Source organism: Prionailurus bengalensis, chromosome E1 (assembly GCF_016509475.1).
Source record: "Prionailurus bengalensis isolate Pbe53 chromosome E1, Fcat_Pben_1.1_paternal_pri, whole genome shotgun sequence".
Classification (NCBI taxonomy): domain Eukaryota; kingdom Metazoa; phylum Chordata; class Mammalia; order Carnivora; family Felidae; genus Prionailurus; species Prionailurus bengalensis.
In genome coordinates, this window is record NC_057347.1 from 18,348,794 (window position 1) to 18,365,101 (window position 16,308).

At 37.6% G+C, this 16,308-nt stretch overlaps 1 protein-coding gene across 2 annotated transcripts in view; it reads right to left on the reverse strand.

Moving 5' to 3' along the window:
• The window catches only part of NLK (nemo like kinase), a 165,192-nt gene that overhangs the window by 51,897 nt on the left and 96,987 nt on the right, over positions 1-16,308 (reverse strand). For both annotated transcript variants that reach the window (XM_043583610.1, XM_043583611.1), the window contains exon 3: positions 8,546-8,601. In XM_043583610.1, the coding sequence (XP_043439545.1) occupies positions 8,546-8,601 (56 nt within the window). The remainder of the gene's footprint in view (positions 1-8,545; positions 8,602-16,308) is intronic.

Consider the following 16,308-nt stretch of genomic DNA (forward strand, 5'->3'; position numbering starts at 1 on the left):
CCCTTTTCTAGGCTATGGTTGGTCCCGCTGCTACTGCTCAAAGACCTCTTCTTTAAAAAAAAAAAAACCATACATACCTGAAATTAACTTCACAATTTCTACCCTCATCGTTTCTAGCAGTCTTTACAACAATCCAGATCTTATTAGCCAAATGACACAAACAGCTGCTTCACATTTGCATATTTGAAGTCCCTCAGGTAGTCACGGGTAACTTCAGCCTTCATGCTGGTAATTATTCTGGTGCTTTAGCCTAGTGGATCCCAACCCTGAGGGCACATTCAGATCACTGGGGAGAACATCTTCAAAAATACTTACTGATGCCTAGAACCAAACTCAAACCAATTAAATCAGAAGGTAGGGTTTGAACATTTGTATTTCTATAAAAGGCTCCCTAGGTGATTTTAATGTGCAACCAGAGAATCTCTACCTCTCAGTTTCTCAACCATCTGAATTCTGAGGATTTCTGTTATTATTCTACTTCATCTACCTTCGAGCATGGCTCTACTTTCTATCTAGAAGCGGCTATAACCTGTCCTAACTACAAATTCCTTTCTTGGAACACAATCTCCATATTCTAACCACACTACTACTGCTACTGAACCTGCTGCTTGCTATCAGCCCAGCATCTGTCTTTGAATCTTGCCTCTCCTTTCTTGGAGGACGCCAAGTCCTCTTTTGATGTCAACTGCTTCTCTATCAATTGTAGCCAGCCATCCTGTGAAGTTCTAGGGCTCTAGGGAGCCCCCTCCCTAATTCCTTCACTTCCTTGTCCTGCCTCTGTGAATCCCCAACCAGCCATCAAAATCAAAGCGCAGGCTGCTGAGTACATGGCTAAAGAGGTGCCAGTAAATTCCCAAGAATCCTTCTGTTCTCCTTTCCCAGTCTGCAACAGCCATTGCCTCTCAGCCCTAAGAGTTAGGTCCTTTTCTTAAGGTTAACCGCCCCCCCCTCCGCAAACCTGTGGTTAAAATATACATAATGTGGTGTCCCACTCAACTGGATGGGGGCCCCCAAATGTGGAGCGATGACTGGGGGTGGGGGGAGCCGGTAGCGTGGGCAGTGAAAGGATCCACCCAAGTCAGAACAAGGAAGACAGAAGTTTATTGAATACACTGCAAGGGAGCAGTGGGGAAGGATAGAAAAGGAGAGTCTGTCTGCAGTAAGGCAGTGGGTGGGAGCCATATTTAAAGAGGGAAGGTGAGAAGGTATGGGGACTATGGAATTTTCCTTTTGGGTAACTGTGCCTGGTTGTTAGTAATCCATTGGTCAGTGCCTTTGGGTATTTGGAGGTGGGTTGCCTGATGGGCCTGTCTGTATTCAGGCAGGCAGTCGCTGTCAGCCCTTCTGCCTTGATCAAGTTTCCATTGCTCAAGCCTGTTGTCTAAAAGTGGCCTCTACACATAAAATTTACCATTTTAACCATTTTTACACGCACAATTCCATGGCATTACATTCACAATGTTGTGCAACTATCACCACTATCTAATTCTAGAACTTTCTCGTGATCCCAAACAGAAACTCTTTGTTAAGTTTATAAAGAGCACTTCTGACTCTGTCATTCCGCATCACAAAAATCTTTCATTGTGCCGTCCAATGCCTACTGAATACAGATGAATTTTCTTAGTTCAACATTCAAGGCCCTCCATGATTTGCCCCAACTAGCTTAGTTTTTCATTATTTATGCATGCTAAACTCTAGCCAGCTGGATGATTTGCCATTCCCTAAATGATACTCCTGAACTTAGTCTCTCCATCTGGAATATCCATCCATCTCAATGCTACCTGTCCAAATCTTCATCTTTCAAAATTTGTCTGAAATGTCATTTTCTCCATTAAGTCTTACTGTTTTTTTCTGCCTGAAGCAATCTCTTCTTTTACAGTTCCACACCACCTATCCATATTCTTTTGGCACTTTCTACCACATCTGATGGTTATTTCTTTATATCTTATCTCACTCCACAGACTATATTTCCTTTTAAGGAAAGCGCTAGGAGGCAGCACTGAGTTAAGAGCACTCCCGGCCCATTAAGACCAGTCAATATGGGTTCAAATCCCAGCTCCGTCATTTCTAAGTGAACCTGGATGAGTTATTTACCTCTCTGAGCTACAGTTTCTTCATCTGTAAAATGGAGATAAGGGTCAAGTATTTAGAACAGTGCCTGGTACACTAAATGAAAAAAAAAAAATTAAACAAATACACGATTCATCTTTGCACCTTCCACAGAGATTGTTACAATGTTATTATGTAAAAGGTAGTGCTAGGGGTGCCTGGGTGGCTCAGTTAGTTGGGCATCTGACTTCGACTCAGGTCATGATCTTGTGGTTTGTGGGCTGGAGGCCCACACTGGGCTCTGAGCTGTCAGCACAGGAGCCTGCTTCGGATTCTTGTCTCCCTCTCTCTCTGGCCCTCCCTGCTCACACTGTATCTCTCTCTCTCTCAAAAATAAATAAACATTAAAATTTTTTTCTTAAAAAACCAAAGTAGTGTTAATTATTTGGCTGAATGAATAAATAAGGCTGACTAGATACTAAGTGGCAATTAAAGTCAGGAATTCAGCTGGATTGTTCTGCTAACTTTTCCTTTATTTTCCCTTTTGGGCTTCAGAGGTAAGGAGCCAGATTTGGTGACAGTGGGTAAAAGCATCAGGTTTTGTTTTTGTTTTAAATCATTAAATGCTTTTCAAGCAATTCAGCTTGGGAACTTTTTAGTTTCCACTAAGAGACTATTTTATTCGTTCAATTAACAAACACTTATTTAGCACCTACTATATGTCAGGCATTGTTCTAAGAGCTGGGAACACAATAGTGAGCAAAACAGAAAAAAAATTTCTGGTTCTAGGCACATAGTTGATGTTTTTGTTTACGGAATAAATGAAGAGGGAATTCTAACAATATGAGAATCTTCAAAGCCCCTAGGATGCAGATTTCTGGTCCTTGCTGGTACTGTCTGATGCAGAGTAAGAGTGCACTTACGTATGCAAATACATATTTCATTTTGTTTGTTCTTAGCTCTTCACAGACTCCTAAGATTCTCTGCGGGTTATAGAGCTGTTTCACAGCACCAAGCAATCATGTATTGTGTATTCTTTAAATTACAAAATGTTCCTATAAAATACAGTATACAAATACTGTCAGTTAAAATTGAATGACTGCATCTGGGAGCCCAAAACTACATTACTCCTACCAAGGGTTCTCAACTGGTCAAATGGGCATGTAGGCTCCCTCACTGCATTTATGACAAGAGATTCCTGTTCAAACAATGCCTGCATAAGCCAAACCTATTATCCAAATAGGGACACTTGAGAAAGTAAAAGGAGGAACTTGTTAATTAATAATTATACGAGGACATCAGGTAAAATCCGGGAATCCTTGCAAACCAGGACACATGGACACCCTATTAGACTGCTCCTTTCCACTGGTTTTAGGCCAAAATTGCTTCGAATGCAGATAACCTGCTCTGCCCATATTCTCCTCCGTAAAACACTAAGATAATGTTTCATTATGTGTCAAGTTCAAAATAAACTTTTCCCAAAGCAAGCCAAATTTTTATTTCCAATCCAGCAGGCATCCAGTACTTTCTAGGAAAGGGCATGTTTATGTATACAATTCAGATTCCTGACTGAAGGACGATAAATAATGATTTTCAATCAAATAATTACAACTGGTTTCTCTTGGGTTAAATTTCAGTAGGCTCAAAGTAATTAAGTGCCGAAGTGTTTTCATACAGGTTTCCAAATAGAAACTCAAAGTGCAAAATGAATAATGCAATCCTTTAACGGCTAAAAGTTCAGTTAAAAAAAATACAGAACTTTTCTTAATTATTAGATTTTAAAAATACGAAAACAGAAAAGCTACAAGATGCAGAGATCATGGTAGAATTTATTGTTCCTTCCATATATGATTCATGCTAAATCTGTTGCATCCTGTAGGTAGATTTGTAAACAGTTACAGTCCAGACATTGTCTTTTTCAAAGTTGCTTAAGGAGCTATCTAAAGATGCATGGTCTTTGAAAACTCAGGCCAAATTTTTGGTGGGCACTGATGTCATCACTTTTTCACAGTTTCAGGAAAAAACAGGATTAACTGCATAACAGTATATGCTTATACTCTTATTATATATCTGATTACATCAAAATGTTCATAGACCTCAGATTTTCTAAAATGATATGAACTATTCAAAGAGATCTTCTAATTTAAAATGTTTCTGTACTAACAGTTACCTATGCAACGTAACATCCCAAGTTTTTAATCTTAGAAAAAAGTGCAATGATGTGGCTCTGTATGTACAGTGGAAGATTAAATTATAATATGATAAATATATACTTCTGACTCTATGAACTGATTCCTTTATCAACTTTAAATATTAAAACATCCATTAGATGCATAGCAACATACTAAGAACTTACCTAAAATGACAGAGCCTCAAACAGACCTCAAAAAGTATCTTCAAAGCACAATTCCATGATCATACATTTAAAACTCAAAATATTATCCATTCTAAAATCTGCAAAGACACAATCCTCCAATTAAAAAAAAATGTCTAAAACCATGTGTAATGCGTATGCCATGTTTTTCAGATACTACAGAGGGAGCTGCTGACACAGATGAATAATACATTAAGCTGAAATCAAATACTAGCTTGAGATATTATTAATCTTCAATATTTTTGTGTTTTGGTAGTAAGGTTTCTTATTTTTCAGAGGGAAACAGAAGGAATTTTTTTTTGCTTTGGCTACAACAAAAACTTCATACTGATATTAAAAGAGTCACCGAAAGTAGAGCTTATATATAATTAAGGCATTTCTTATATTTCCATTTACTAGCTCTTCGAAAACACAGATTTTTAGTATCCTGTACTCCAGGCTAAGTCATGCCTTCCTAAGAGTCTTTATAATCCTGGGGCAGCTACAGGAATGACTCCTTTTTATGTAAAAGGATTCAGTGTTTTCCAAATAGCACCACCACTGGAAAACACCTCTATTCTGTGCATGATTCTACATATAGCTAAAAATTAAACAGGAAACAAGAATAAGTGAGGTTTAGGTTTGAAAGGTTCTTCCGTAGCCAACTAATTATAATGAAAGCAACAGGTGTCAATTTTTTAACTTGAAGGTAAAAAATTAAATAAAAAAGTAAAACTTTTAGGAGCACGTGGCTGGCTCAGTTGGAGGTACGTGACTCTTGATTTCAGGGTTGTGAGTTCAAGCCCCACATGGGGTGTAGAGATTACTAAAAAAAAAAAAAAAAAAGAAAACCTTAAAAAAATAAATTAAAACATTTAAGTAAATGGTACACCAGATGGTTCCGCAAATATTTTACAGCAAAGACTTTTAAACATTCATGAACAATTCCGGAGAGAGAAATTTCACAGAAACATTCTGCCAACTAATGAAATGGGCTGAAATTAGCCACCAACAGGTACTATACTATCTATGTCACTCATAGTTTAGAAAAAAAATTTTTTAACATTTATTTATTGTATTATTGAGAGAGAGACAGAGAGAGAGAGACAGAGAGAGAGGCAGAGCATGATTGCGGGAGGGGCAGAGAAAGAGGGAGACATAGAATCCAAAGGAGGCTCCAGGCTCTGAGCTGTCAGCACAGAGCCTGACGCGGGCGGGGCTCAAACTCACAAACGTGGAGATCATGACCTGAGCCAAAGTCAGACCCTCAACCAACTGAGCCACCCAGGCACTCCATGTCACTCATGGTTTTAAACCATAACTATGCTAACTTTTCCTCTGCTCTGCAAGGATCTTAAATAATAATGATTCAAGGATCTCCCAGAGTCCAATTATGGTCAATAATGATGAATGATTGAGAACCACTAGCTTACAGAAGCACACAGAAGGTTTTTAAAAGAATGACAAACCCAAGTACAAAAAAAATTAATGCCCGATATAAACAATTCATGCTTAAACTGTAAGACACAAAATGAATATTATGAATTAGCTAAGTGTTCAGTGAAGAGAATCTAATATATCTGGCATTTTATTAAATATATCCATACACGCCAATTATCTTATTTGAACACGTTCTTTCCCCACAGATGGCTTATGTGCAATAAAGTGTTAACTCAGCAGAGATCTGGGGTGCCCAAATCCTATACGTCCCAAAAGTCTTTAGGACTAGCTCATGACCAGCTCCTGGGAAATAACCTTTGAGGTCTTGCAATATCCTGCCTCATAAGAGCATCTTACTATACCTGGGGCTTTGGTCACACCAGATAGTTTATGCTAACAATGTGATTTATGGTGACACCTGTTTTTGTTTGCCTGGGGCCTTGGGGCAGCTGTATTAGTTTAACCTCTGGGTGGGGGAAAAAGGAAGAGGGCTGGAGACTGAGCAGCTAAGGTCAGCCCTGTGCCTGCTCTAGGCCCACCTGACTGACCTCCAATAAAAGCCCTGGACACTAAGGATCTGGTGAGCTTCTCTGGTTGACAACATTTGCCTGTACTGTCATTCATTGTTGCTGGGAGAATTAAGCAAGATCTGTACAATTCTGGGAGGACAACTGGAACTTTGTGCCTGGTTTCTCCTGGACTCTGCCTCAATACCTTACTCCTTTGCTGATTTAATCTGTATCATTTTGCTGTAATAAACTGTAGCCAAGTAGATCCTTCCTGGATCCTGTGAGTTCCTTTCAGCAAATCATGGAACCCGAGGGTGATCTTGGGGACCCGTGACACAACCTATAATACAATAAAATTCTTATTTAATAAAGATTTCTTCTGATTTCAAGGTTTGTTGTCAGCAACCTCATTTCCAAACAGGCAGAAATAGCATTACACATTCATAGGAATGCCTTCTAATAAGTAGGCTCCTTTCCCGCTAACTAAAAGGATAAAGTAGGTGACTCCTGACCAGGTACAGAAGTTACTTCTGATGAATGACACAAGTATGGCCCCACTCCCACTAGTTCCCTTCTTCAGCGAGGAGCTGGGTAATTTCAGGAAGTCTATGAAATGGAATCATCAATGCTTTCTCCACAGTTGCTACTACTGATCTGTAGCTGAGGAAAAAAGAACATACATTCTCAAGTCATCTATCCTTAGGATAATTCTGTACTTTTTAAAAAAGCATATGTCAGAACCATCCAACCTGGCCCAAGATCTCAGGTATACAAGGACACTCTTATCAGCCAGGAGCTGGTCAAGGCCCAGTCCTTTCTTTGGAGTGTTCAGGGTTGGAGCACCCCAAGTCCACTGAGTTAAGCCTTTGTTAGTTCCATAAAAGATCTGTGGGTTGAAACAACACCGAAGATTAGAGCATTCAAGAGCTTTTGGTTTATCAGATCAAAACATCCCAGCAGTGGTGATCGATGACAATTCTATCACTTCATAATGTTTCCCAATTCCCCAGTCAGCTCAGCCATTCTCTTTCCCTTAGGGAAGTTCTTAACTGGTCCCAGTTACTAAGGAAATTATCAAAGACAATTGTCTAGTACAGAATTACCTGCCACCTGTGTAAGAATGAAATTTTTATCTCACTGCTAAGTCAGAAAAAGTATCATGCTTTTATACTGGTTTCCATTCTAAGTCATAGGCCTGGTGTTAATTAAAAGCCTAAAGTGAATAAATTGCACTATCACAAGCTCACCGAATTCAAGGATTTAGGATTCCCTGTCTTTCACTTAAAGTTTTACCAAGTTACATGCAGAATGGTAAATGGTGATGCTTTGCCTAGGGCTAACCTATATCCCAATTTTTTTTTTTTTCCATGCACAGTCCCCGGAGCTATAACTAGGCATTATTTTACAGTTTATTATTATCCATGATACCTGACATACTATTTTTACACGTTAACAGTAGTAATATAATGTTAATGCCTCTATCCTGAGAGTATCATATAGGTAGGAGTTGAAATAAAGACCACAGAGTCAGACTGTCTGGAATTGAACCTCAGTCTCAATATTTACTAGCTCTGTGATCTTGGTCAAGTTTTTTTTTTTGTTTTTGTTTTTTTTTTGTTTTTAAATCTTTGGTGCCTCAATTTCCTTTTCTGTAAAGTGGGAAGAATCCTATCTTTCCCAGATGGTTGTCATAGGGATTAAATAAACTCATATGATAAAAACTTTTGTAAGTTATGACTATCACCAGTACCACCACCACCACATTCCAAAGAACTTGGGACATCGGACTTACATTATCTCTTTAATTTTCACCTTACCCCAAGTTGCAGAAAAAAAGGGCAGTAGTATCTTCTTAACTGACAGGCAGTTGTTATATAGCAACAAGAGCACTTTCTTGAGTTCCACACAACACAGCTGCCTCACTGGTTTCATCTGCAAAATGGGGATGGTAATAACCTATCTCATAAGGCTGTGTGGAGATTAAGTACTGTTTTATGGTATCACCGTTCAGGATATGTTGATAATACTGCTCTCTGTCAGATACTTGGGATTTCAAAATTACCTGGTTCCAGGTACTCAACCACCTTTGCAAGGATGAGATTTTATACGCCTTAAAGCATGAACCCCAAAAGGAGCTAGAAGAACAAATTAATAAAAAATTGTCCCCTTCTTTCACATTCCCTGGTTAGGATACATTTCTTCAAAATAGTCAATGTGTGGAGGTTGGAGTATGTCAAGGGCAGAGAGTACCTAAGAAAAGGAAAAAAAAAAAAAAAAGTCAAATTTAGAGAACTAAAAAGGAAGCAAAATGACATAAATGCAAGTAAATACTATTAACTCTTTAATGACTTAAGACTTAGTTACGATTGTCCACTGAGATTAACTAAATTTGCCAGTCAAGAAACAGTCCTGAATATTAAGATGGGTTTGTAAACTTATCATGTAAAAGATACTTCAATCTCAACTAAAATGAGCTACCAGACCCCTTCACGGAGAGTGTGGTGAAAAGAAATGCCCTATTTTTAACAACCAGTGTTGCTCTAAGAGCATGAGGAGCCATACCTACCATTCATTTCTTTATTCCTCTGTTCAAAAAAATGTTTACTAAGTACATTCTACCTGGCAGGCATAGGGGTAGGCCCTCCAGTTATACTGAGTATCATCCCTGCTCTCATGATAAGTGGAGAGGAAAGCATTAAACAAACAAGCAAGCAAGCAAACAGTTACACGACTATGTAATTATGACATCTATTATTTGAAGAGAAAAAGTCCAGAGGAATGGGGAGAAAAAGTTTCCCTTGAGTTTACGCTAAGAGTTGAAGGCTGAATAGGAGTTGGTCAGGCAATGAGTAGGTAATATAAAGGCACTGAATTCAGCAAGAAGGAACCAGACAAATTCTAGAAACAGAAATGCCAGTGCTTACGGAACATAGAGGGTGGGAGGAAAATAGACTGGGATAAAACAGAAGAGGAAGGCAGGGGATATATCATATAGAATCGCTTTAAATTTTGTTAAGCATTTTGGATTTTATTCCAAGTACAAAAAAAGAAGACACCAGGGTGGAAAAAAGACTTTAAGGCATCTGAAATTCAAGTCCTTTATAAAAGCAGCATACTACCAATGTCACTTCTGCCTTTGAAACATAACAAATAGGCTTTCTTCCCCTACCAGCTGTCCAGCTATTCTTGTAAGTCCCATCTATGATGTCACACTTAAGAATCTGAACCTATCTAACTAATGAGAAATACCAGGCTCAAAGGATGTAGAAGTTATTTAACAGGAAATAAATTGTCACTGCCTAAAAGGTTTGTACAGATGCATGCCACAGTAGATGTCCACAAAATAAAATTCATGGTTACCAATACAAAAAAAAACAAAACCCAAAAAACGGGAAATAAATTGCATGGTACAAATTTTTTAAGAAAAACAATTTTTTTATTATGGAGAATTTCAAATATTTAAAACTGCACAGAATAGTATCAAGAATGCTCATGGAATCAATACCCGGCCTTAGTTTCTACATATGGCCATTCTTGTTTCATCTGTCTTTATCTTCTACTCTCCCTACGTAATTCTGATGCAAATACCAGACCTATTTCAGCCATATTATCAGTACCACTAAAAGACAAAAACTTTTTATTTTATTTTTTTAGATTAAAAAAACAATTTTTTTTAATTCTTATTTTTGAGAGAGAGAGAGTGCGTGCGAGCACGAGTGGAGGAGGGGCAGATAAGGAGACACACAATCTGAAACAGGCTCCAGGTTCCAAGCCGTCAGTACAGAGCCTGATGTGGGGCTCAAACTCAAGAACCATGAGATCATGCTCTGAGCTGAAGTCTGATGCTTAACTGACTGAGCCACCCAGGCACCCCTATTTTTTTAGATTTCTAAAAAATGTTTATTTTGAGAGAGAGATAAAGTGCACGTGAGAGTTGGGGGAGTGCAGAGAGACCAATGTGGGGCTCAAACTCACAAACTGGGAGATCGTGACCTGAGCTGAAGTTGGGCGCTTAACCAACTGAGCCACCCAGGTGGCCCAAAGACAAAAACTTTTCAAAAATACAACTATCAGATCTAAAAATGTTATGCTTTTTAATACCAGCAAACATCCAGTCCTCAAATTTCTAATTTTCTTTTCTTTCTTAAAGTTTTCTAGTCTAAATCAGGAGCTAAATAAGATTTACATATGATGGTTGATTTGTGTTTTAAGTTTTAACCTACAGATTTCTCCTCTTTTTCTTTTCCCCTTGCAATTTATATGTGGAAGAAACTCTGCTCATTGGTTTTTTTTCTCAGCCAAGCATTTGTCACTTTAAAATTCTAAATGTAAACTAAAACCTCCTGTAATGAAAAAGTCTTTACTCACACTTTAAAGCCAGTTACACTTAAAAGTTTGAAAATAGTTAATATGTTTTATAAAGAATCTTGATCTTTCCTTTCTGAATTAAAATGTTTATACTTAGAATCTTGGTACAGATGAAAGATAACAGATTTTCCAGTTTCTTCAAAACATAATTTTTATCATATGAAAGATAAATTATTTCATTCCTATAAGTTTAAAACCCTATAATTAGCTAGTGTCACAAATTCACGCAAATTCATTTCTCATTATGTGATAGAACAATTTTTAACATGAATATTTGATGATGCTTGAAGACGACAGTTAGAAATTAGTGTTTTACTTGACATCTTTCGGACTCTCAGCTCTGTATCTGAACAAATACATTCTGTCTTGGGGGAAAGCAGAATGCAATGAGTGACAGCGTCCATTAGACAAAGCTATTTTACACTTCAAATCTATCTGCTATAATTAGAGGTTATCTAGAGAAAGTGACAACCATACATTTTAAAGCCTGATGGAGAAGAATGAGGCTTTCTTATTCCAGATTTGATGAGGCTTTTTGTAGAAAAGCCATATAAAACAGGGTTAGACATTTGCACTAAAGCATTTAGCTGGGATTGTTAGCTTCAAAGATACAATATTTTAAACTCTGCTTGGAATTTTTTAAACTCCTGTTTTTTATATTACCGTTATTTTATCTCAAAATGCTTATCAGAAAACGGCATCCACTGTTATTTCCAGGGGTCAAAAACAATGCTTAAATAAGCAGAAATGATCCAGGAATCTCAGAAGTGATGCAAATAAGTGAGAAGGAATAGTAGCAGTTTCAAACTCCAGACTTCATGCCTGATTCCCTATATAAATAGCCTGAGTCCCTCTATAACCCCACTATTATTTGTGGGAATAAAGTGTGTGGGATTAGCCTTATGATGTTAAATAGGAGGACGCTTGTAAAGACTTTGACTTGTAAAGAGTCAAAGTATCCCAAAATACCACCAACTCTTCAAAGGATCTCAAATACAAAAAAAAAAAAAAAAAAAGGTAAGCAGACTTGTCTAATTAAAAAATGAACTAAAATACATCCTTAAATAATGGGCATTACCAAACAGTGTCTCAGCACATTTCTCAGATCTTTTAAGAACTTGACAAAAGCCCATTATAGTGGCTGTTTTTTAGAATTTTAACCTGTGATGTTAAGATTTACTATACATTGGTTACATGAGGTGTACATGGCTTCTTTTTCTTAGTCCTTTATCAATAAAACTGCTATGAATAATCCTCATCTATTTAAGATCATAAAAACTAGATATTTAACTCTTCATTAAATCCCATGTTTAAGCAAAGGAATTTTCCCTTCCCCATTCTCACCCCCCAGCAGATTTTAAGTTCTTTAAGGTGGTGACTATGTAATTACTATTATTTTTAATAGATTTATTCATATAAAGTATGAAAATCCTAAGTGTATAATTTGATTAATTTTACACAAAGTATGTAATATGATGAATTTTTACTCCACGGTTAAAATCTGATCAAGAAGTTAAGCATTTCAACATCTCAGAAGGTCCTCTTGTTCCTTTCTAGTCAAAACCCACCCCTGCTCAGAGGTCACCACCATTTTCGTTTCTATCACCACAGACTCGTTTTGCCTATCCTTGAACTTTTATACAAATTAAATCATAAAGAATGACTCAAATCTCAGTTCTCCTTTCCAAAGTGCCCTGAGGACGGCAAAGGCAAGCTCTACGTCTGTCAAATGTAGATGGCAGAGCTTGGTGATCACTAATTTTCCACCATCATGTTTCCACTTTTGTTTATGACTTTTGTCATTTACTGTTATGTCTATGAAATTCATCCCTGTTGATGTGTGGATCAATGGTTCACCCTTTTTATTGATGTGTAGTACACCATTGTGTGAGTGGAATATAACACAATGTACTTATCCAGAGTACTGCCAGCAGACATTTGGGTTGTTTCCAATTTCTAGGTATTATGAATAAAGCAGCCATGAATACTCTCGTCCATGTCTTTTGGTGGACATGTGGTTTGTCCTGAGTATACCAAGGAGTATAACTGCTGGATCACTGGGTAGATGTGTGTTTAGCTTTAGTAGAAACTGCCAGTTTTCCCAAGTGGTTTTACAAATTTATACTCTTACCAGCAATGTTAAGAACTTCAGCTGATTTACATTCTTGTCAACACTAGGTATTTTCAGTCTTTTTGATTTTAGCCAATCTGGTGGGTATATTAATATCTCATCATGGTTTAATTTACCTTTCTCTGATGACTAACGACTTTGAACACTTTGTCATATGCTTATTAGCCATTGCTTATCCTCCTTTGTGAAATTCTTAAGTCTTTTACTAATGGGCAAAAACTCTTGATCTGTAGAAGCTCTTTTTAAGAGATGTGATGTTTATGGGGCACCTGGGTGGCTCAGTTGGTTAAGCATCTGACTTCGGCTCAGGTCATGATCTCGCGATTTTTGAGTTCAAGCCCCACGTCGGGCTCTGTGTTGACAGCTCAGCGCCTGGAGCCTACTTCCGATTCTGTGTCTCCCCTTCTCTCTACCCCTCCCCTGCTCATGCTCTGTTTCTCAATAATAAATAAACATTAAAAAAAAATTTTATAAGATATGTGATGTTTAGATACAGAATTTGCAGTCCAAAAAATGTCAAGTAAAATATTTATTTCTAATGGTCTTCTCAAATGCTAAATATTTATAGTTGTCTATTACATAATATATTCTGAAAACAAGTTTTTTGTTGAATATATGTCTGAGGTCTGTCTTTTCATTCTCTTCAACTTTTGATGAGCATTAATTTTTAAGGTCAATGGTGTCCAGTTTAGCCATGTTTTTTTTTTTTTTAAATGGTTAATGCTTTACTTGCCTCATTAAGAAATCTTTATCTCAAAGTCTTGAGAAGATATTTTCCTGTTTTATTACAGAAACTTTATTATTTTACCTTTCACATTTAAGTCTACAATTTACTTTTAATTAATTTACATATTTGTTGTGGAACAGACTTTGTTCAACTTCTTCAAGACGATCTTGAGTATTTTAGGCCTTTTCAATCTCTATAAACTTTAGAATATTTGTCAATTTCCTCACACTCATACATACAAACCCTGCTGGGTTTTTGACGGGGATTACATTGAATATATAGTCAGTGTCGGGAGAACATGCAGATTAACCAAACTGAGTTTTCTAATTCATGGACACAAGAGAATGTGTTATTTTAAATACATTAAGAATCTGCCCAGAACCACAAATTTTAGGCAGACAGCAAACAAAATTTTCCAAATCCACTGCAAAGTAATCCAGTCTACAGCATGCTTTGGCTTTTCACTCCTCAGTAACAGAAATACTAGCATTAATAATGTCTACAGCTAAACAGCATGTCTACATTTAGAGAAGGGTCCTACTGGTCCCACACTGGTATGATTCTTTACCCTACTTATGAACCCGAGGCCCTGAGTTAGGTCAGATTATACAAAGAAAAACAAATCATTCTTCTTTGCCTCTACTACCTCCTCTTTGTCTTTTCTATCCCTCAAGAATACTCCAGAACTAAAAGACTGGGAAAAAGTAACTCCAAGAGAGAGATCACTGAGGTTATCATTCCAGACTCAGAGATTTCTTTTTTTGCTGTCACTTTCACTTACTTACTCATTCTTCAAAGAGACTGCCAGCCTACTGCATACTTAGTGGTATTGCCTAAGGACAAGAAAAAGCCCCAGATTTGTATTGCTGGGGATCTTCCCAGGAATCAATGGACCCTAAGGGGGCTCTGAATGGGCTTTAGAGGACTAGTGAAAGCCTCAAATTACATAAATATTCTGTGTATGTGCATTGTTCCAAAAGAGGATTCACAGTTTTCATCAGATTCTCAAAGGAGTACAAAATTGAAAAACTCAATCATGCCCTTTCCATGATAGTAATACGACAATTATGTCATTCATGTACATGCGCACCAGTGCATAGGTGGGTGAAATAGAGAATATTTTTGCCAGATTTTATAACAGTTCAGATTCTGCCTAGACTCTAGTGATAAGCCTAAACAACAATCTTTAGAAAGTTAAACCCATTAATGTTTCCCTAAGTTGCTACATCAAGGTGAATCTATCTTTAAGACAATGAACCACCTGTACTTTAAGAAAAAAAGTGTGTGTGTGTGTGTGTGTGTGTATCTCAATCAGATCACCTAAAATCAATGAATTTCATATGTGACTTTTTTTTTTTTTTAAAGTAAGCTCTATGCCCAACGTGGGGCTTGAACTCACAACCCCGAGATCAAGAGTTAGTTGCATGCTCTTCTGACTGAGCCAGCCAGGCATCCCTGATATAGTGACTTTGAAGGTTCTGTTCAAAAGAAAATCCAAAGCCTCCAGGGCTTTGTAGCTAGTCCCTGACACATTAAAAGACACACAAATTAAAATCCAACCTTCCTACAGTGGCCAGGTTAATCTTTCTAAATGCCATTTTCATCATGGCATTCCTTTCCTCTTCTTTCAATCAAATCTTAATCTCAAAAGGCTCATCTTAAAGTTTACCTCCACCACGTTTAAAGCATATTTGAGCTTCTAAGCTCACAACAATTTCTCTTTTTCTTAATATTATGGTAGCATAATGCTGTGTGGCAGCATTCACATGAGCTTTAAAAACTGCAGCTCCTTGGGCCTCAACCCCAGAGATTCTAATTTAGTGGGTCTGGGATGAGACCCATGAATCTGCTTTTTAAGGATCACCTTGGTGATTATAATATACTTCTAGGTCTGGTTGCCTAGCTTTTTGCCACTCACAGAACACAGACTGTCTTGCATTAATGCTTAACCACGCAGGCAGTCCTCCCAAAGCACTGTAATCATAGTATTTATCACATTACTAAACTCCTTAAGGGTAGAAAGCCCTAGAAGCTAAAGTAGTTTAGGAATATAGGATATGCAGAATAAATGTTTGTTGAATTAATGAACATGGGCTCTGAAGCAAGACAAACTTCGACTCCAATCTTGTGTCACCCTGACCTTGAGCAAGTTATTTAACTCGAAACTTTGGTTTCCTCCTCTGCAAAGTAGGGATAACAAGCACTCTCTGACAAGATTGTTAAGGATTAAATGAATTAATGTATGAAAAGCATCTAGCATACATCCTGACACATAGCAACAAGTGTTAAATACCTGATCCCTCAAAAAAGGGTATTTTAAACTTTTTCTGTATCCTCCATGTGACCTAGTACTGCCTCTATATGGGACACAATTAATAAACATTTGTTGCCTTAACTACATCAAACACCAGTTGCCTCAGACTGGCATTCCACACATACCAGGTGTGTGGCCCTGAGATGCTTTTGGAGATAGATCTTGGAGCGTAGCATAAATTCATGTAGAAAACAGTGGTGCCATGCCATCTTCAGCTCCAATTGTCTGTCTCACTTTTGAATATTCCTACAGAAGTCACGAGCACTCTCTTATCATAGAGCTCAGGAGCTCCAATTGGTTGCTATGTTTTAATAGGTATGATTTTCAAGAATTGTTTTGGGGCGCCTGGCTGGCTCAGTCAGTTAAACGACTGACTGTGAATTTCAGCTCAGGTCATAATCTCACAGTTGTGAGAGT